The sequence below is a fragment of the Oncorhynchus masou genome, chromosome 32 (genome assembly GCF_036934945.1).
Source record: "Oncorhynchus masou masou isolate Uvic2021 chromosome 32, UVic_Omas_1.1, whole genome shotgun sequence".
In the NCBI taxonomy this organism is placed as follows: Eukaryota; Metazoa; Chordata; class Actinopteri; order Salmoniformes; family Salmonidae; genus Oncorhynchus; species Oncorhynchus masou.
Genome location: NC_088243.1, coordinates 77,042,519 through 77,062,429, shown reverse-complemented (window position 1 = coordinate 77,062,429; position 19,911 = coordinate 77,042,519). Strand labels below are relative to the sequence as shown.

Genomic DNA, 19,911 nt, shown 5'->3' with positions numbered 1-19,911 from the left:
CCTTGTTTTGTTCTTATTGTACCAAAAATATGTTAACCCAAAGCTTTCATTTGCAATGTGTGTGTATACAGATTACGAATTTGGCCTACAATATTGCCAGCCATTTTAGAGGAAAGTCATTGATCAAGGATCCGCGTACCCATTTCCATATGAATACTGTCAGTGGAATACATATTTGGCCGAAAATACCGTGAATCAACGCTCAGCAAAAAAAAAATCGGTTATCTTGCATACAGTACTTGTCGCATGGAAGTGACGTATTTTTTTTTGTCATGGCGGCAGAAGGCTCGGATTCAGAAGACCTGAACACCAACGGGCTAATGGAGGCTCCTTCAGGTTGTAAAAACATGAAATAATCTAAATATATTCACGAAGTTATTCAATGGTTACGCGGGGTTCATATGTATAGTCGTTTGTATCTTTACTGTCAGCTAACAGTCGCAACTACGCCTGTGAAAAGATGGCTGGTTAGCTAACGTTAACTAGCTGACATGGCTAATATGAGTACGTTGCGCCAACTGGAGAAACCGAAAGTTGCCTCCCCCTAGCAAGTACCAGAGTTAATGCACTAGCACAGGGTTGGGCAACTTTGATGGGGGGTGGGGGTCCACAATAAATCTGAACTCATTATGGGGAGCCTCAGAGGCTCGCGGGTCTGCATACACACATCCATACACATGTAGTCAGAGCCGGTCCTAGCCTTTTGGGGGCCCTAAGCTACATTTTGTTACCCCCACCTTGTGAGCAAAACATTTAAACTTTTTCCATCAGACAGTGGATAGAGGGGGAGAAAAGGACGTTTTTAAATACATTTCCTGCAATTCTACCAGGGCTGGCCCCTGCTAAAAAAATATTGGTCCAGCGAAAGTCATCAATCTTTGAAGATCAAATGATTAGTCAATTTTGGAACATATTTTTCCATATGTTTTAAATAACTATGTGTTGAGCTTGTCTGATGCTTTAAGCTTTTGATGAAATAAGACACCAATGCCTTGAGGGAACCAGAGATTTAGGTAACCTTAAGCTGACCCAACTCTTTCTTTCTGTTCCTGCTGGCTTTCGCCGATTCTGCCATTACTCTCCTGAAGTTTCCGGTAATAGGCTACGCAAGGAGTCGGCAACCATTTCTCATGAGGAATGGCAATTTCTTACAATTTCTACCGATCTGCGTGCCAGTTATGGTTTTCATATGCACATTTTCATTGAACCTTTAAATATAATTTATAATAACGTCTTCATATTTGTAAATAATTTCATTCTATCCAAATGAAAATAACCTAAAAAGTCACTTCTATTGCCATTTCCAACTATGTAAAATAGCCTACATAAAGCCAACAATAAAAACAGTACATCCTGCAGGTAGAAAATATCCTGATTTAAAAATACATATCCTATAAATCAAATTGGCCTGTCTGCAACAAACTTGAAACATTGCATCACCTTGGGTCTGGCCTGTAGCTTGCACTAGCAAACCTGTAACATTGTATAAAATATTCTGGGCCCTCAGTTTCCCACCAGTGAGCTCAAGACGGTCACAGTTGTAGGCTCACTGTAGCTGACGACCAGCACCTCAACTGTTTTACTGCTTGAGCTCCTGTTCCTCTTCTAGAATATTAGCTCAAAAGTATTGTGGAGATCCTGCAACTACATATAAACAATACCAGCACCCAAAATGATTACCTGAACCTATTTCAGTCCATGACAAGCACTGATAAGAAATCAGGTAGACCTATTTTATGACGTTTCCACTGGCTCAGAGCATGACCTTATTTTCCCCTTACATGCTGAGTGGTTATCGAAAGGGAGAGGGCTGGAAAGATTTTTTCAAATACATTGAGGAAGTAGTGTAATGCTCAATGGATGTAAAAAGTCTTCGCTTGCTTACTATTTGATGTGAAAACATTACGTTGAGAAGCTCCACAGCTCATTAGTGGTGGTGCTTGAAGCCAATCAAAAATACTATACCCCATTTATATAGCTACATTTGTGCGCAGGCCAGGTAGCCTATAGGCCTACTTCTATGCATGCGTGTCCTTACTCAACATTGACATGAGCACTCCAAACAAAAGGCAATGACTAAATTGTGTTGTTCACTTCACATGTAGCATAGGTTGTGCGCTCTACAGTGTCAACTCTGACAATGAACTGTAAGACTGGAATAATATTGAATGCATTAACAGAAATTACCATAACGAAAGAAAGAAACATTGTAGATTAGGAATTACTGAGAAATGTACTACTGGTGATATGATGGGGAATTGACAGACACTAACAATCAAATGCAAACAATTCACACAATGAAGTTATGAAACAATGAATGTTCACAAATTGGTGGGCGAGAGCGCATTCTGGAGATAGAAGTGAATTATTCATCTGGGCGCATGGTCAATCTGACGTCTGCATTGGCCATGCAGCATTTACGGTGATACGGCCTCAGCAAAAGACTGGGTATTCATACTTCTTGTGCTTCACTGAGCAGTGCAGTTCTGTTGTCAAGGGAGTGAGTTTGTGTTTATACAGGATGTGCCGCCCCCACACACACCATATATATGTATCTATTTATTTAGACTATTTTCTACATTGTAGAACATCAAAACTATACAATAACACTTATGGAATCATGTAGTAATCAAAATATATTTAATATTCTTTAAAGTGGCCACCCTTTACCTTTGATGACAGCTTTGCACACACTGTCCATTCTCATCTGGCTTCATGAGGTAGTCACTGGAATGCTTTTCCACAGTCTTGAAGGGGTTCCCACTTCTGCTGAGCACTTGTTGGCTGCTTTACCTTCACTCTGTGGTCCAACTAATCCCAAACCATCTCAATTGAGTTGAGGTTGGGTGATTGTGGAGGCCAGGTCATCTGATGCAGCACTCCATCACTCTCCTTCTTGGTCAAATAGCCCTTACACAGCCTGGAGGTGTGTTGGGTCATTGTCCTGTTGAAAAACAAATGATAGTGCCACTATGCGCAAACCAGTTGGAATGACGTATCGCTGCAGAATGCTGTGGTAGCCATGCTGGTTAAGTGTGCCTTGAATTATAAATAAATCACAGACTGTCACCAGCAAAGCACCATCACACCTCTTCCTCCATGAGTCTCACAAAGACAGCGGGTAGGAACCCCAAATCTAAAATTTTCGTCGGCCTAATATCTCATCAGACAAAAGGACAGATTTCCCCCAGTCTTATGCCCATTACTCGTGTTTCTTGGTCCAAGCAAGTCTCTTCTTATTGGTGTCCTTTAGTAGAAGTTTCTTTGCAGCAATTCAACCATGAAGGCCTGATTGACGTAGTCTCCTCTGAGCAGCTGCTGTTGAGATGTGTCTGTTACTTGAACTCTGTGAAGCATTTTTTGGGCTGTTATCTGAGGTGCAGTTAATTGTTGATTTCTGAGGGTGGTAACTCTAATGAACTTATCCTCTGCAGCAGAGGTAACTCTGGGTCTTCCTTTCCTGTGGCGGTCCTCATGAGAGACAGTTTCATCATAGCGCTTGATGGTTTTTGAGACTGCACTTGAAGAAACTTTCAAAGTTCTTGAGATTTTCCACATTGACTGACCCTCATGTTATAAAGTAATGATGGACTGTCGTTTCTCTTTCAGTATTCAAGCTGTTCTTGCCATAACATGGACTTGGTCTTTTACCAAATTGGGCTCTCTTCTGTATACCACCTCTAACTTGTCACAACACAACTGATTAGCTCAAATGCATTAAGAAGGAAAGAAATTCCACAAATTAACTTTTAACAAGGCACACCTGTTAATTGAAATGCATTCCAGGTGACTACCTCATGAAGCTGGTTGAGAGGATGCCAAGAGTGTACAAAGCTGTCAGCAACGCAAAGGGTGGCTACTTTGAAGAATCTAAAATATATTTTGATTTGTTTAACACTTTTTTGTTTACTACATGATTCCATATGTGTTAGTTTTGATGTCTTCATTATTATTTTACAATGTAGGAAATGTATACTGTATATTTGCTACTGCTCGACTAAAAATATTTTGGCCGACAAACAGCCTATCGACCAGTCGACTATTCGGGGTCAGTCCTAAATTCTATACATTTTGCCATGGGGGCATATAGAAAGTGTTGCAGTTTTAAAGCAACTTTGCTGCAAATCTACACATTTTGCCATGGGGTGGTGAGAAAATGTTTGCAGTTTTTAATATGATATCTGATTTCAAGTGACTAACCAAATTCAATTGGGGCCCCGGGTCGATAATTTGACCATGATTACTACTTGCCTAAACATCAGCCCGTTACCATGGTTATCCCATGAATATCAGTCTGAAATAAGTCTGTAAAAAAAGATGCAATAGTCTCTACAAGACAGAATGTTGAATAAAATGATACTTCCACTTACTTTACCGGTTGTACATGCTGTTGATCCTTTTGGCGGTAGGAGGTGGAGATAGGCTGTCCACAGGAAAACTTTGCGGTGCCAATAGGTTATTACTTGTATTTTCAATCTGTTGACGCATTGCACATGATGCACAATATGTAAACAAAAGCACGTTTCCTCGCAATAAGCTTGAAGTGTTTGCTGTTCGGTTAGTTTTGGCCATATTATGCAAGTGGTTGGTCACATGTGAATTGCATCAGTATTGAAAATATGAACCAGAAATACAAATGATATACAGACCACCCAAGGTGGGGTTGATAATACTACTCTGGATATTTTGTCTAACATTCCTACCTGCAAAAGGACCAACCACACGGACAACCGGAAGTATCATTCTATTCAGCATTCTGACTTGTAGAGGTCGTGAGAGAGAACTTTTCTGATTTAAATGCAAATTTTTGCCTGACATAGAATTCTATGCAATTCAACGTTGAGTCTTCAGGCACGTTTACTACAAATTTAGAAGGCTTGCCACGAGACTAGCTTGCCTAGCTTGACTAATTTACCAATCTAAAAAATGTTAGCTGAAATGGGCTAATTGAGTGACTGACATAACAAGACAAACTGCTGATGCACAACCACATTTTGAAATTGTATTCTACGATTTTAACTCTCAACAGTAGGTTGAGACCCCGACTGAGTTCCAGTCCGGTTGCCAGTTACCCATCCCTGCACTAGCTAGTACCTGCCAGGCCGGGTCTTTTATTATGGTATAGTAAGCTGATCTAACTACTGTAGATGCAGACATTAGTCACATCATGCCCCCTGCTGCTCCGTCCCCAGCCATTGTTATGAGTGTAGTGATTTGTGTGTAGTACCTAGAAATATTCATGAATGATTGGCTAAAAGCACCATCAGTGATTGGAATTCCCCTTATAATGGCAGTAATCTACATTTAATCTGTAAATTACATTTGATTAGGACTATGCGTCATTGAGCAGGCCAGCCATTTCTTTGTGTTATAGATAAAACAAATTCTTCCATGTGTAACTTTCTAAATTTCTCATTTAATAGCTCTGGAAGCCATCGAGGCTGTCCAACTTCCAACAGAGAAGGAAGAGGCATCAGAGGAGAATGGTGGAGGAGGAGCCTCTGAGGCTCCAGAAGCAGCAGCTGCGACATCATACAACATGCCTCTGGCAGAGAATGAGGAGGAAGAAGACGGAGAGTTACCTGCGGACTTTGACCGACTCTGGAAGCTGGCCCATGACAATCCACAGGACTTCTCTAGCTGGACTGACCTACTGCAGTACTGTGAGCAAGAGGTGAAAAGAGCTGAGGAGACAGACAAGACTCCTATTGCCATTTTGTCATACGCCTAAAGCTCTTCTGCATTAATAATGCATAGCTAACTATACCACTGTTGTTCAGATGTGCACTGTTGAAGTGGAATTTGCAGCTAACCAGATTTCTAATTGTCCCCAGAGTCACATGACAGCGTCACGTCTGGCGCTGGTAGCCTTTCTGGCACGGTACCCACTGTGCTACGGATACTGGAAGAAGTTTGCTGACCTGGAGCGACGTGCTGGCTACACCAACAAAGCTCAGGAGGTATGAGGATGAGGTGGAGTGTGTTTGGTACATGGATGTGTGTCTTGTTATGTGGTCTGCTGACTGACAGTTTTTATTGACAAAAAGGCACATTCTTTTCTCTCACAGTATGTAATGGCTTTAGTTCCATAACATTCATGTGTAATGTTGTTTTGTTGTTCTAGGTGTGTGTTCAGGGTCTGAAGGCCATTCCCCTGAGTGTAGATCTCTGGATCCACTACATTAACCTGCTACTGGGCACGCTCAACATGAACCTGCCAGAGTCCTCTCAGCGCATTCGCAGGTACACACTCCTATACTCTTAAACACACAGTACCACACTTATATACATTCAACACTAGCCAGCCTTTACTTTCAATATTAGCCTGAACATTCCAAATGTTTTAATTCAGTATTTATTCTCATTCACAGAATGAATGTTCAAATAAAGATACGGAGCCCTAACTCTTTTTTAATAGATGTCAGATAGATAGATGTCAGCCTGATCCCTGTCTCTTGTCACTTCTCCCCAGTGCATTTGAGGAGGCGGTGACGGCAGCTGGACTAGACTTCCACTCTGACCGTCTGTGGGAGCTGTACATCGAGTGGGAGAAGGAGCAGGGAGACATGAAGGCTGCCACTGGAGTCTACGACAGAGTCCTCAGAGTCCCCACTCAGCTGTACAGCAGCCACTATGAGAAGTGAGACTATACACATTCACAAACAGTACACTCTCTCTACTAAGAAAAACAGTAGAGCTTCAAATCAGTCAAAACTCTAAACTATAGGGCCTCCCGAGTGGCGCAGCGGTCAAAGGCGCTAGAGGTGTCACTACGAACCCTGGTTCGTTTCCAGACTGTATCACAACCGGCTGTAACCGGGATTATCATAGGGCGGTGCACAATTGGCCCAGCGTCGGGAGGGTTTGGCCGAGGGGGCTTTACTTGGCTCATCTCGCTCTAGAAACTTGTTGTGGCGGGCCGGGCGCCTGCAGGCTGACCTCGGTCGTCAGGTGAACAGTGTTTCCTCCGACACATTGATGCGGCTGGCTTCCGGGTTAAGCAGGCGGGTGTTAAGAAGCATGGTTTGGTGGGTCATGTTTCGGGAAGGACGCATGACTCAGCCTTCGCCTCCCGAGCCCATTGGGGAGTTGCAGCAATGAGACAAGATCGAAAAAGGGGGTAAAAAATATATCTAAAGTATAAAATCGTAACCTTTTATTAAATGATAGATTTTAATAATTATCAAACTCACTTCCCATTATGGACCTCGTATTTGCTGACCTGGTGAATCTGATCCACTTTCTCCGTCCCTCCTATCTCTCTCTTACAGATTCAAGACTCATCTTAATGCCCATGCGCCCAAGGACGTCCTCTCAGCAGTGGAGTATGAGGGGTTGCTTGAGGAATCTAAACAGAGCCACAAGACTGAGAAGTCTGAGTTGGCTGAGGGGGAAGAAGAGTTACCACCTGGGGAAGAGAAGGAACCTACAGAGGTGGATTACAAATGACAAATCCCTAGTAGTGTTGGATTAAGATTTAACATGACATTTAACATGACATTAAACACGAGTGTCAGATGCTGCCAAAATAGCATAAAGTGGAGACATTTCAAGCTATGGAGTAAGGCTATGGTATAGGATCTTAACTTTGATTTTACACTGATTTAAAAGTCTGCCATCATAACTGTCATGTTATGTTTCACCCAATCAGGAAGAACTGATTCCGAAAATGCGAGAGCTCCTATTGGCTCGAAGAGAGAAGGTGTACCAAGACCTGGAGGGAGAGGTCAGGAAGAGGTGGAACTTTGAGGAAGCTGTGAGTTACCCCTGGAACACACACACATCCCTTCTATGTGCAACTCAGAAGCAATGATTGAAGCATGATACGCTATATACAAAAGTATGTGGACACCCATTCAAATGAGTGGATTCGGCTATTTCAGCCACACCTGTTGCTGACAGGTGTATACAATCGAGCACACAGCCATGTAATCTTCATAGACTAACATTGGCTGTAGAATGGCCTTACTGAAGAGCTCAGTAACTTTCAACATGGTACCGTCATAGGATGCCACCATTCCAACAAGTCAGTTTGTAAAATGTCTGCCCTGCTAGAGCTGCCCCGGTCAACTGTAAGTGCTGTTATTGTGAATTGGAAACATCTCGGATCAACAACGGCTCAGCCGCAAAGTGGCAGACCACACAAGCTCACAGAACGGGACCACCGAGTGCTGTAGCGCGTGACAATGGTCTGTCCTTGGTTGCAGCGCTCACTACCGAGATCCAAACTGCCTCTGCACAAGAAATGTTTGTCGGGAGCTTCGTCAAATGGGCTTCCATGGCTGAGCAGCTCCACACAAGCCTAAGATCACCATGCGCAATGCCAAGCATTGGCTAGAGTGGTGTAAAGCTTGCCGCTATTGGACTCAGGAGAAGTGGAAACGTGTTCTCTGGAGTGATGAATCACGCTTCAACATCTGGCAGTCCGACGGAAGAATCTGGGTTTGGCGGATTCCAGTAGAACGCTACCTGCCACAATGCTTTGTGCCAACTGTAAAGTTTGGTGGAGGAGGAATAATGGTCTGGGGCTGTTTTTTTAGGGTTCGGGCTTGCCCCTTAGTTCCATTGAAGGGAAATCTTAATGCTACAGCATACAATGACATTTTAAATGATGCTGTGCTTCCAACTTTGTGGAAACATCAGCATGACAATGCCCCTTGCTCAAAGCGAGGTCCATACAGAAAAGGTTTGCCGAGATTAGTGTGGAAGAACTTGACTGGCTTGCACAGAGCCCTGTCCTCAACCCCATTGAACACCTTCGGGATGAATTGGAATGCGAGTCCGGCCTAATCGCCCGACCTCACTAATAATCTTGTGGCTGAATGGAAGCAAGTCCCCGCAGCAATGTTCCAACATCTAGTGGAAAGCCTTCACAGAAGAGTGGAGACTTATTGCTGCAAAGGGGGGACCAACTCCATATTAGTAAACATGATTTTGGAATGAGATGTTCGACGAGCAGGTGTCCACACTCTTTTGGTCAAGTAGTGTACTTTCATTGGTTGGAAACATTTACTTATCTTCTCTTCTTTTTCCATTCCTCCCTTCTTTCCAGATCAAGCGTCCATATTTCCACGTGAAGCCTCTGGACCGGACCCAGCTGAGGGCCTGGCACTCCTACCTGGACTGGGAGCTCACCGAGCTGGGGGGGGGCGGTGAAAAGGAGGTGAAGACCGAGACCGAACCAGAGGCCATGGAGGGCCAGGAAGAGGAGCAAAAGGAGGAAAAGGAGGGGTCAAAGAGCAGTGAGATCGTTGCCGGGGGAGACGGGAGGGTACGGATCCTGTTTGAGCGCTGTCTGATTGCCTGCGCTCTCTACGAGGAGTTCTGGACCAAGGTAAGGAGGGGCTGCAGGGGTGTGTGTGTCAGTAACATGTTTGTATGTCAGTGTGACTAATGTATACTGTATGTATGTTTTTCAGTATGTTAAGTACCTGGAACCTCAGAGTCTGGACGAGGCGCGGGGACTGTTTCGGCGAGCCTGTGAGATCCACCTGGCCCACAAGCACACCATGCACCTGCAGTGGGCCACCTTCGAGGAGAGGCATGGTGAGAGAGGAAGAGACACGTCACATTGTTAACCTTTTCACTTTCACCTCTAATGTGATACACAGGACACCATTACCCAGTGTTGTAGCCCACTCACGCCCTCCTCCCCTCCATCTCCTACCAGGTGACCTAACAGAGGCACGGCGAGTGTTGGAGGCTCTGGAAACCTCAGTGCCGGGATTGGCCATGGTCCGGCTGCGCAGGGCGGGGCTAGAGAGACGGGCGGGCCGGCTAGATGAATCAGAAGCTCTGCTCAGGGACGCGGTGGCCCAGGCCAAAGAAACACCTCACCTCCATGCGTTCTACTCCATCAAACTGGCCCGGCTGCTGCTGAAGCTCTGCAAGAACCCCAGCAAGGCCCGGGGAGTCCTGCAGGAGGCGCTGGAGATTAGCCCAGTGAGAGGAGGGGAGATAGATCTAAGAGAGGCGAAAATAAAAAGATTTAGGGAAAGGGGGATACCTAGTCAGTTGTCCAACTGAATGTATTCAACTGAAATGTGTCTTCTGCATTTAACCCAACCCCTCTGAATCAGAGAGGTGCTGGGGGCTGCCATAATCAACATCCACGTCTTTGGTGCCCGGGGAACAGTGGGTTAACAGCCTTGCTCGGGGGTAGAACGACAGATTTTTAACATGTCAGCTCTGGGATTCAATCCAGCAACCTTCCGGTTACTGGCCCAACGCTCTAAGCATCGACTGAAAAAGGAAGGATCACATTTAAGATGCAATTGGGATTGAATATCAGGGATGGAACATGGAAAATCATCCAGATCTAAACCTCATAGAAAATGTAACCTGTCAGAGCATCATTTATCATTGTTTGTTGTTCCCTCTTTAATGTCCCCTCTGTTTTCCAGGATGACGGTAAGCTGCACCTGAACCTGCTGGAGCTGGAGGTGTCCGGTGACCCCAGAGGGTCGGCCGAGGGGGTGCAGCAGTGTGTGACGCGGGCGCTGGCCGCACCCCTCTCCCCACAGACCAAGATCCTCTTCTCCCAGAGGGGCCTGCAGTACGCTGAGGACTATGGGACCTCTGTGCAAAGGTCAGGGGTCATAGGATTGTTTGTTGTTTTTAGATACAATCAGGAACCTGGAGAACATAAAACAAGCATTTTATTCTGCCCATATTTGATTTAAGGGTATGAAATCAACCAACCAGGAGAAATGACTGTACTGTTGTTGTCCTATGGCCTGCAGTGTGCCAACAGTCTGAGGAGCATCACTTTACCATGTTTTAAATGACTACTGTTGCTGTTCTCTGGCCTGCAGTGTGCTAACAGTCTATGAGGAGCATCAGAAGCTACTGAAAGAGCTCGGCAACAAGAAGAGAGTGGCTGAGAACGGGTGAGATTATAACGTATCTATCAATATCATGCAAGGGTTTATACCTGTAAAATTGTGTGATGTGACACTTTTTTTTGTTGTTGATCTGAAGCTGTTCATGGAGAAGCAAATGGGTAAACTGTTCATGGATTGGTTATTGACGCAGTTGTTATATCGATTGATCTGCAGAGACAGTGAGGACCCAGAGAAGATGAGTAAAGGAGAAGATGGCTCTGCTGTGCCCGCTCCACCACAGGCCCCTCCCACAATGCCCCATGTCCCCATGACGACACCACCTCCACCCATGATGGGTGGGGACATGAATGCGGTTCATGCAGGCTATGGAGGATATGGAAACTGGCATCAGGTATGACAGGGATTGTTACGCTGTACAAACTGATACGAGCCAAATATCGTCTACATACGGTCTTAAACGATCAGTGCTTCTTTTGAAATTAAGCCAGATAGGAGAGACACTGAAGCGCTCAAATTCAAATCTGAACATCAAAGCCAGTTCCACTGCTTTTTAAAATTTTATTCTTCCCCTCTAATCAGGGACTGAGTTAGACCTGGGACACCAGGTGGGTGCAATTATCAGGTAGAACAGAAAACCAGAAGTAGTCCGAACCTCGTAGGGTAAGATCTGAATACCCCTGCACTAAAATGTTGTTTAGAGAGCGGGTGTTCCTTCACTTGCCCTTTTTTTAAAGTGTTCTTCTCCTCTTTCAGCAACCACAGTATGGGGGATACGGAGGCTACCAGCAAGCCTGGAACTACAATCAGGGTTACTACCCTCCTAGCTAAGGGTGGAGAACTCCTGTGACACGCCAACTGACAGCAGGGGTTACCAGAGATGATTCAGCATTGACGACCCAGTGTTCACGTGTTTAAACTCCATTGATGCACCCCAAATGGCACATTTAGCCCTATATAGTGCACTACCTTTGACAAGGGCCCATAGAGCTCTGGTCAAAAGTTAGTGAACTTTGTAGGGAATAGGGTGCAAACTCATCTTTTATCAGGAACAGGGGTGGGACCTGTGACGTCTACTACTTGTTTGGTCTTTGAAAATGTGCTCTTGTACATTGTTTTAATGATAAACTATTTTTATATTCTCTTCTACATGCAGCCCCTTTCATTTTAAGCAAAACCGTCTCTCCATACCTCCTGTATTATTGTCATTCCAGAAGTATTGGCTAGTAATTTTTTCTAATGTACATAATGGTGTTTTATAGTTGTGAAGTCAAAGCTCTTTTCATTAACGAGCAGGTTAAGATCAATCTATTGTGTCCTTTATTCAAGTTTCTGCCCTCCAGTGTCGTCGTCCTCCAGACAGAGATAGGGAAGCCATGTTGTATGCAGGTGTACCAGTGCCTCTGGACTCAGAGGTTAAGTAAAGAATAATAATTGAATAGGTACGCTGTGCTGTACCTAGTGGACATGTCTAAAACCAACAGCATCAGTCATGTTTGGCAAAATCCACCACACAACTTCAGCCTTTTTTAATCACTCAGTTTTAAAAAAAACATTCCATTTAAGTTGTTTTAGTGCATCCAATCCATTGTACTCAAAAAAGGCATGCACAAATACACTGCAAATGTATGACAATGTAACTTTTAATCTTCACTTTTACATTGTTCAATAAAACATTTGAGTGAAGCACAATGTGCATTTTTGGGACTCTTGATATGACACGTGATTTCTTAAGAGTGTATCTTTCTTAATTAACTGTCATGCACATATAAGCAACTCTCACCAGTCAGTGAGATACAAAGTTGACTTAGGTCATCAAGTTTTGCAGCTTTCTCTTAAAGGTACATTGTGTTTTATGTGTTTTAAAGTATGTTCAGTCCACCATGTGACTCCAAGTGATTATGCAATAACACCACTGTCAAATTGTTTAACTTATAAAAACTATAACTTCAATACAGTGGAAAGTCGCAGTGTCTCAACACCAGCCATGTCTTACACTTTAGGCCCCATGAGAATCAATAGTCATCCATCTTGTGTTGCTATTTAAGATTAAAGCTCAATGTTTGTTGAAGGAGAATCAATCCATAGTTGACATCCTGTTCATTGTCCTGTTGTGATAAATGATGTGTGGAATTGAGGTTGGCTCATAAAGCATGTTTTTACTTCAGGGTCCTTATTTCTTGGCAACGACCAGCACAGCTGAAGGCACCAAACCTGAACAATGACACAAAACAGTTAAGACGGTACATCACAAACTACAACACACCTAAATATCATATTAGATTCCTCTAAAACTGATCTGACAACACAGGATAGATGAAAGTAGTACGTCTTTGGCTGGTTTTGACGTCTCGTCCTTTCAGATTAGTGCAGATGAAGGAGAGGAAGCCCCTTTAGACTATTGCGATTCTCCCTGTTCAAGCCCAGTAAGACGGGCATCCTGTCTGCTCACCCAGCTCCTGCAGGGGTTTCTCCATGTCCAGTTCTGTGTAGATGCGGCGGGGGTACGGGGACAGCAGCGTGAAGTCCTGGCCTTCGGGGGCGTTGCCGTTCATCTGGACGTAGACGCGCACAGCAGCTAGCGGCTCCTGTGCCTTGAACACGGAGGTCAGCGCCGAGCCGTCCAGCATACGCACCTGAGGACAGGAGGATAAATAAATAAACTACATTGACTGTTGAGACAAACTCATCAAAAATATCTGTTGTGTCAAAATGCGTTGTACATCAGTTGTGAGTATGAACAGAATGTGAACTCGGCTGTAGACATCCATGGCCCCTTACCTGGATTCTGCACTCGTTATAGTCCTTCTTGGCGGGAGGCGGGCCCTGACTGGGCGGAGAGGAAGGAGGGCCCTCTGCTGAAGGGGAGGTAAGAGCTGTACTGGAAGAACCGCCTCCAAACTGGAGAGGAGTAGAAGGGGTTAGTGAGTTCAACTCTTTCTATGAAAGACATGAAGACATTATTTAGCAACAGTTCAGCATACGAGTCAGATGCTGTAGTCAGTACCTTAAGTGCTCTCTCCTCTCTGTCGCGTGCTATCTTGTCTCGCACCCGTTGCCTGAGAAAGAGGGTATTCATTGGACAAAGAGAAGAGTTGTAGAATGGGAATAGACTTTATTTGCACTAAGACATTTACAAAAACTAACTATTGGCTGTGTATGAAAACCTTACTAGCTATTCTTGTTTTCTCAATTCCTCTCAAAGCTCATTGAAGGAGGTTGTTCAAGGATCCTCTCCTCCAATGTTCTTTGAGACAACAGCCATTGGCCGATTTCGAGAGCATCAAATCCATCCGTGATGCATTGTGGGTAAATTGTGACTGCCTAGCTGATCTACAAATAATAATACTTATATGTAAGATATTTTGTAAATCAGTTAATCGGCAGTCGCCTGCAATGTCAAACAAGCCTATTGACTTCATGGCTTACTTGGCCATTTTGTCATCGTTCTTCTCTCTCTGGCGCAGGTCGACCATTTTTTTCATCTCATCTTCCTGCAGTTTCTGTTTGACCTGCAGCAGCTCCTGGCCCTGCCTCCTCCTCTGCTTCTCTCTGTCTACTTCCTCTGCTCGTTCCCTCTCTCTCCGCTCCTCCTGCTTCACCCGCATCAGCTCCTCTAGCCTGGTACACACAGAAACACACACATGGAAGTAGACAAAGAAATAGACACACACAGAAAGAAACAGACACAGGCTTCATTGTATGCTGTCTCATTGCATTTTCTACTGAAAGCTTTTGCTGACACTTGATAATCTCTTTGAGTAACATTATTGACCAAACCTGACATTTCCCCACTGACAGAATAAAACAAGTGTGTAAACAGAACCTCAGTAGAGGTGAATTATCTGACCTCTTTATCTGCTCACGTTTCTCCTCCTCTGTCATTGGTCGTTTGGTATCCCCGTCATGGATCATCTGGTCACTACCATCTGTAGCTAAAAGGTAGAGTTGACATAGAAGAGGTAGGGGACAAGAAAACAATGTAAACCAACAACCATGTTAACCAGTAATGGGAAGTACAAGCCATAGTTATGAGGTTATAACAATAGGAGTAATAAAACAATATGCTGCCATGACCATTGACCACTTACCAGGGTCTGTTCCTTCTGCTGCGGTTTGGGCTGCTGGGCTGGGCTGTTGTGGGTCACTTCCTCCAGTTCCACCAAGCACGTTCCCCACAGGAGGTACATAGGGCTCGTCAATGTCTGGGTCACCCTCATGTTCCATTAGCCTGTGGAAGGAAGCCATAATGGAAGAAAGAAATGGCAAATCAGTTATTCCATGTGAAATACTCAACTGACCATCTGTAAAATTCAGCTGTGGATTTATAAGCCTCTGAGGCCAGCTCACCAAAGCCTCTGCCAGCTGACTTACCAGTCCATGGCCCGCTCTATGCCCTGGTTTCCTGTGTGTGCCACAGCCTTTTCCCTGAAAGCAGTAGACAGACAGGACCAGAGTTGATATTTAGTGTGTCGAAAAATAGCCACATTAATTCAGTTAGCTACTTACGCTCTGTTTCTGTCAAAGCCCATTTCCAGCAGGCTGTCCAACGTCGTTTGTTCTGCCATCTTGCTGAGAGAACATGGAAGTTAAAGAAGACAAGTTTCACTTTGGAGTCAGATACTGTAGGCAAGGAGGTGAGCATGTAAAGTAGCCCTAAACAGGTATTAACTATACTAGTGTAAATGATTTAGAATCAGGTTGAACCAATTACATGTTACCCGAATAACTCGTGAGCTAGTTACATGGGTTGTTGTTACATAGTTCCATAATGTGCTAGTAGCTGTGTAGTTATTTGACTGGATTGAACTGGCTATGAAGATAACAAAGCAGCATCCCTTAGGTAACGTCCCGCAGGAAACATTTTAGTATCTACACAGACCACCACATTAATATCATTCATAAACCAAAGAAGAATTGCCCAGTAACTTTGCCGTATTATCTATGTTTACATATGGACTAGCTATTGTTCGCCAGCTAACTAACGTTAGCTTGATGGACGAATGAGATGGCTCATTTCAGTTAGCCTCTCCTGCTAGCTGTAACAAGAAAAACTGTTTGCAAAGTAAATTGATGATGCTCTGTACAATAGAGGGTGACTATTGCATTATACTCGCGAAAATGATAGAGATCAACGATTTCATAAACGTTATTTTACTAAATAGCATTATTTGTTTGAGAAACATTAACAACTCACATTCGGAATCAGTCAACAAACACCGCTTCCAATCTTGTCACATGCGAGCATGTATGGAGGCCCTATAGGATACAAAATGACCGCATTTTCCAAACATTTTCATTCACAGAATATTGCTGCCATCTAGTGGACCTTACACTAGCAGTATCCGTATAACAGTTTGCATTATAGTTGTCCCCAGTCGTGTGTATAAACCCTGGATGACTGACAGGGGGTGCTGTAATGATGCCACCGCGTAGCCATCTTGAACGCTACATAAATGCATTTATTCATTCGTTTTTGACATGTTTATTATATTACAGAAAACCTTAATGCATACTTTTAAATTACATTATGTGAGCCAAACATACAAATAAAAAATAAGTAAAGTAATAAGTTAAGTATTTTATTTTAGTACTAATGTTACTTTCCCCACTACAACAAAACATACTTAAATACATGTAATTTTGTTCTAGAAACATTGAATTGAAGTACTGTAGAATTCCATTCATTCCTATGGAGGACTGATCCTACTGGAGTTCCAATATGACCAACCGGTGGCTTCAAAAACTCTCAATGGCCAAAACATTGCAACAGCAGTCCAGGGTTTGTATACATTATTGGTCGTCCCCGAAGATAAAAATCTGTGAGGGGACTGTGGGTCTGTCTCCATCCGTTAGGATGTTCTTTCCTACGTTATTCACACTTGATATATCAGACAGCACTGGCCCTATTTGGACTCAACTTAGGTGAATGATGCATTTACAAAGTTGTTACTGATTGGGCAGATGGTGGCGCAATAAAAAGATACGCCCCTCAGCCCGTTTGAAATTCGTATATACTGTAGGTCCCTCAGGTATATAAAGAACGGTCCCTCCCCCCACATGAAACAAATTTGCCTCTGGGACACGTCTTTCATTATGGATTTTCTGGCATTTTGAATTTGGTGAAAAAACTATTAAAACGCTAACACAGGCAGAAGTGGAAACCTATAAATATCTTTGATGCTACTCTTTTGGCACCTAATGACCGATCTGCACCAAACTTGATATGTGATATCTATGGTCAAAGGTCTCTCAAAGCAATATTTTTCAGACTAGAACCTAAAACAACATGGCTGGTATTGGCCAATAAACGTTCATGCCGGCGTGGTCTGGCACATAAATGCATATGAATCACATAAATGCATATTCATATTATAACAACATTTGGCACACATGTTGCAAACACTGTCAACACTCAACACATGCAAAAACATTCATATCGACCTATAACGGGCACATTATAACGTGGCGCTATAAAGGGCACATGTTTATATCTCTTGATCTGTTGACTCAAAGTGATAAAATTTGGCACACATGCTCAGGGAGATGAGTCTAGCTAACCCACTCAATATCTCAGACACCACTGGGTGGATTTTGACGAAACTTGGGTGAATGAAGGTTCTTGCCATAGAGATCCATCGGTCATTTACAAAATGACATGGATTGGCTCAAGGGGGGTGCTGCATCCTTTGTGGGGGACAACATGTTTACTGTTGCCTTGTGGGTAAGCTCCACTTCTGTTTGCAGTTTGTTTTGTATCTATAAGTCTATCTGATTCCCAAGCATGTGTTTACTTTTACAATTTGGGTTAAGTGTGTGTCTGAGTGTGTATATTTTTGTTTAACTATCCTTGTCGGTCCTCATGAGGAAAAATGCAATTTTAGGCTTAGGGATTAGGTTTAGCGTTAGGGTTACAATAAGGGTTAGGATTATAATTATGGTAAGGTTTAGGGTTAAGTTTAGGGTTAGGAGTTAGGGTTAGGTATACTTTCAGGGTTAGGGGTTTGGGGTTAAGGTTCGACTTAGGGTTAAGGTTAGGGTTATGGTTAAGTTAAGGGTTAAGGTTAGGGCTAGGGTTCGATTTAGGGTTGGGGTGAGGAAAAATAGGGATATGGATGGGAACAAATTGTTTGGTCCCCACAAGGATAGCAGTACAAAACTGTGTGTTTGTGTGTGTGTGCTGGTATGTGTATACGTGTGTATTGTGTGTACGTCAGCGGAGTCTGCTGAGGGGAAGATGGCTCATAATAATGGCTGGAACGGAGCAAATTAAATGGCATCAAATACATGGAATCCATGTACATGGAAACCATGTATTTGATGTGTTTTGATACCATTCCACTTCAGCCATTATCACAATCCCGTCCTCCCAAATGAAGGTGCCACCAACCTGCTGTGGTGTACGTGTGTGTCGGCTTTGTGTGCTTGCAAATGTCTTACTGCATGGCTATAAATGTTCAAACAGGATGCAAAGTTTATGGGCAGGGCCTGTTACATATTTACTGTATGTATAATGATTCATTTCTCTCTCCCTCTCACAGTCTTAAGCAGCCCTCGCTCACTTCCTTAACTAGTACTTTACTGAACTTCAGTTCCTGAGGGTGAGTAGGTTCAGTTTGTTTTTAAATTGTTATGTTTAAATCTCAACCTGTCTAGATTATGAGATCCCATTGGATGAGATGAAGACATTTAATCAATTGCAATAGATCATTCCATCCATAGTCAGTTTTATTTAGGACGCTGGTAGCCTTTCATCTTGCGGTTTCCTCTTCTTGTAACTGGCAGGCACAAAGAAAGTCAGCTGATAAGTGATTCAATGATTATCTTTAGTGATGTGTGAATTCCCTGATCAGAGAAAGAAACCCAAATGAATTTAAAAACATAGAAAGAGAGCAACATGTAAGACTGAAAGGTGAACAACGTTGAAGGAGGAAATAAGGGGCCAAAGTCACTCTCTCCTGAATTGTTTTATTGTTTTGTTTTGCAAAGCTGGAAGGGTGGAAGGTAAAGATCAGTGAGTCAAAGTCTATAGAGATTCTGGGAAGGACAGCGAGAAAGAGAAGGCCTAGGATTCTGGAACTAAAGGGTTAACAAATAATAACTGTTTTGTAAGTTCAATACTGTTTGAATTCCTCTGAATTCAACAAGTGTAATTGAATTAATGAATCCATATAAAAGTATTTAATTGATTGAAGTTGAATAACTGACCCCCCTTTACAGAAGAACCAGTCATCCTCCTGTATGTGCTGAACGGGACCAACCCTTTGAGAACATTGCGCTGGTGGGCACAATCACCATGATTTTATTGCTACAATTGAGTGATACACAATCTGTATTGTAAATTAGCAATAAGGTAGATCAAAGGTAATAATAAAATACAGTAGATGTCATTCTTAATGGTGTCTTAGCTCCATTATCACATGCTTTTTATGCAGTGTCATCACATGTTCAGATTTATGGCACAGTGTTGTAATTCTCTCTGATCAACAGGGGGCAGTCTAATCTCACGCGATATGACAAGACAATTTGAGACTTGTGATAAGAGTACGTAAATGGTTTACTATCGAATCATGTGGCTTTACGGCTGTGTGATAAAGTGCGCTATAACTCAAGTGTCTGGTGTCCTCTGGCTGTAACAGCATCTCCATATGGAATAGCTCAGGGTTCCAGTGGAGCTGCTGTTATGGGCGGAGAGACACCTCTGGTCATCACCGTGGGTGCACTGTGTAGACCTAAATCTACTGTATGTGACGTTGTATGTGCGCTTGTATGTACTGTACTTGAGTAGGCCTTTTAATACGAATGTATTTATATTGTGTTTCTTTTCAGTGTTTCTTTTCACAATAAAGATACTGGCATTTACTGTAATTGTCTCTCTTGTTTAGTGTGTCTGGTCTTTACCACAGCCTACCACATATTTGGGCCAGCATTGAACACACACACACACATTTTTATTTGGCTATCAGACAGGGCATTATAGAGCTGAGTCCAACTTTTAAGGAATTGCCGGATAGTGAGGCCAAACTAGCAATGTGCTGCAGCTGTCATAAGACTGGGTGATATGACGATT

General features: G+C 43.3%; 2 protein-coding genes across 4 annotated transcripts; one reads left to right on the top strand and one right to left on the bottom strand.

Moving 5' to 3' along the window:
* Positions 1 to 265: 265 nt before the first annotated feature.
* On the top strand, positions 266 to 11,990 carry LOC135526610 (pre-mRNA-processing factor 39-like). Of its 2 annotated transcripts, XR_010453327.1 has the most exons (15): positions 266 to 336; positions 5,424 to 5,674; positions 5,835 to 5,960; positions 6,125 to 6,243; positions 6,473 to 6,640; positions 7,272 to 7,434; positions 7,652 to 7,756; positions 9,053 to 9,334; positions 9,420 to 9,546; positions 9,671 to 9,942; positions 10,404 to 10,588; positions 10,815 to 10,889; positions 11,058 to 11,235; positions 11,424 to 11,504; positions 11,598 to 11,678. XR_010453327.1 is itself a non-coding variant. In XM_064955123.1 (14 exons), exons 1-14 carry the CDS (start codon positions 273 to 275, stop codon positions 11,670 to 11,672), a joined length of 2,190 nt encoding a protein of 729 aa, XP_064811195.1. In that variant the 5' UTR covers positions 266 to 272; the 3' UTR covers positions 11,673 to 11,990. The 2 variants fall into 2 exon arrangements, 1 of the variants encoding a protein (XP_064811195.1); XM_064955123.1 differs by lacking the exon at positions 11,424 to 11,504 and having other exon boundaries at positions 11,598 to 11,990.
* Positions 11,991 to 12,355: 365 nt separating this feature from the next.
* Positions 12,356 to 16,125, bottom strand: LOC135526611 (UBX domain-containing protein 1-like). Of its 2 annotated transcripts, none has more exons than XM_064955124.1 (10): positions 16,039 to 16,125; positions 15,351 to 15,413; positions 15,216 to 15,269; positions 14,933 to 15,072; positions 14,692 to 14,776; positions 14,271 to 14,462; positions 13,849 to 13,900; positions 13,623 to 13,742; positions 13,294 to 13,477; positions 12,356 to 13,055 (listed from the first exon to the last, which is right to left on the bottom strand). In XM_064955124.1, exons 2-10 carry the CDS (start codon positions 15,407 to 15,409, stop codon positions 13,015 to 13,017), a joined length of 927 nt encoding a protein of 308 aa, XP_064811196.1. In that variant the 5' UTR covers positions 15,410 to 15,413; positions 16,039 to 16,125; the 3' UTR covers positions 12,356 to 13,014. The 2 variants fall into 2 exon arrangements, with proteins under 2 accessions (XP_064811196.1, XP_064811197.1); XM_064955125.1 differs by having other exon boundaries at positions 15,351 to 15,409; positions 16,039 to 16,096.
* Positions 16,126 to 19,911: the final 3,786 nt, after the last annotated feature.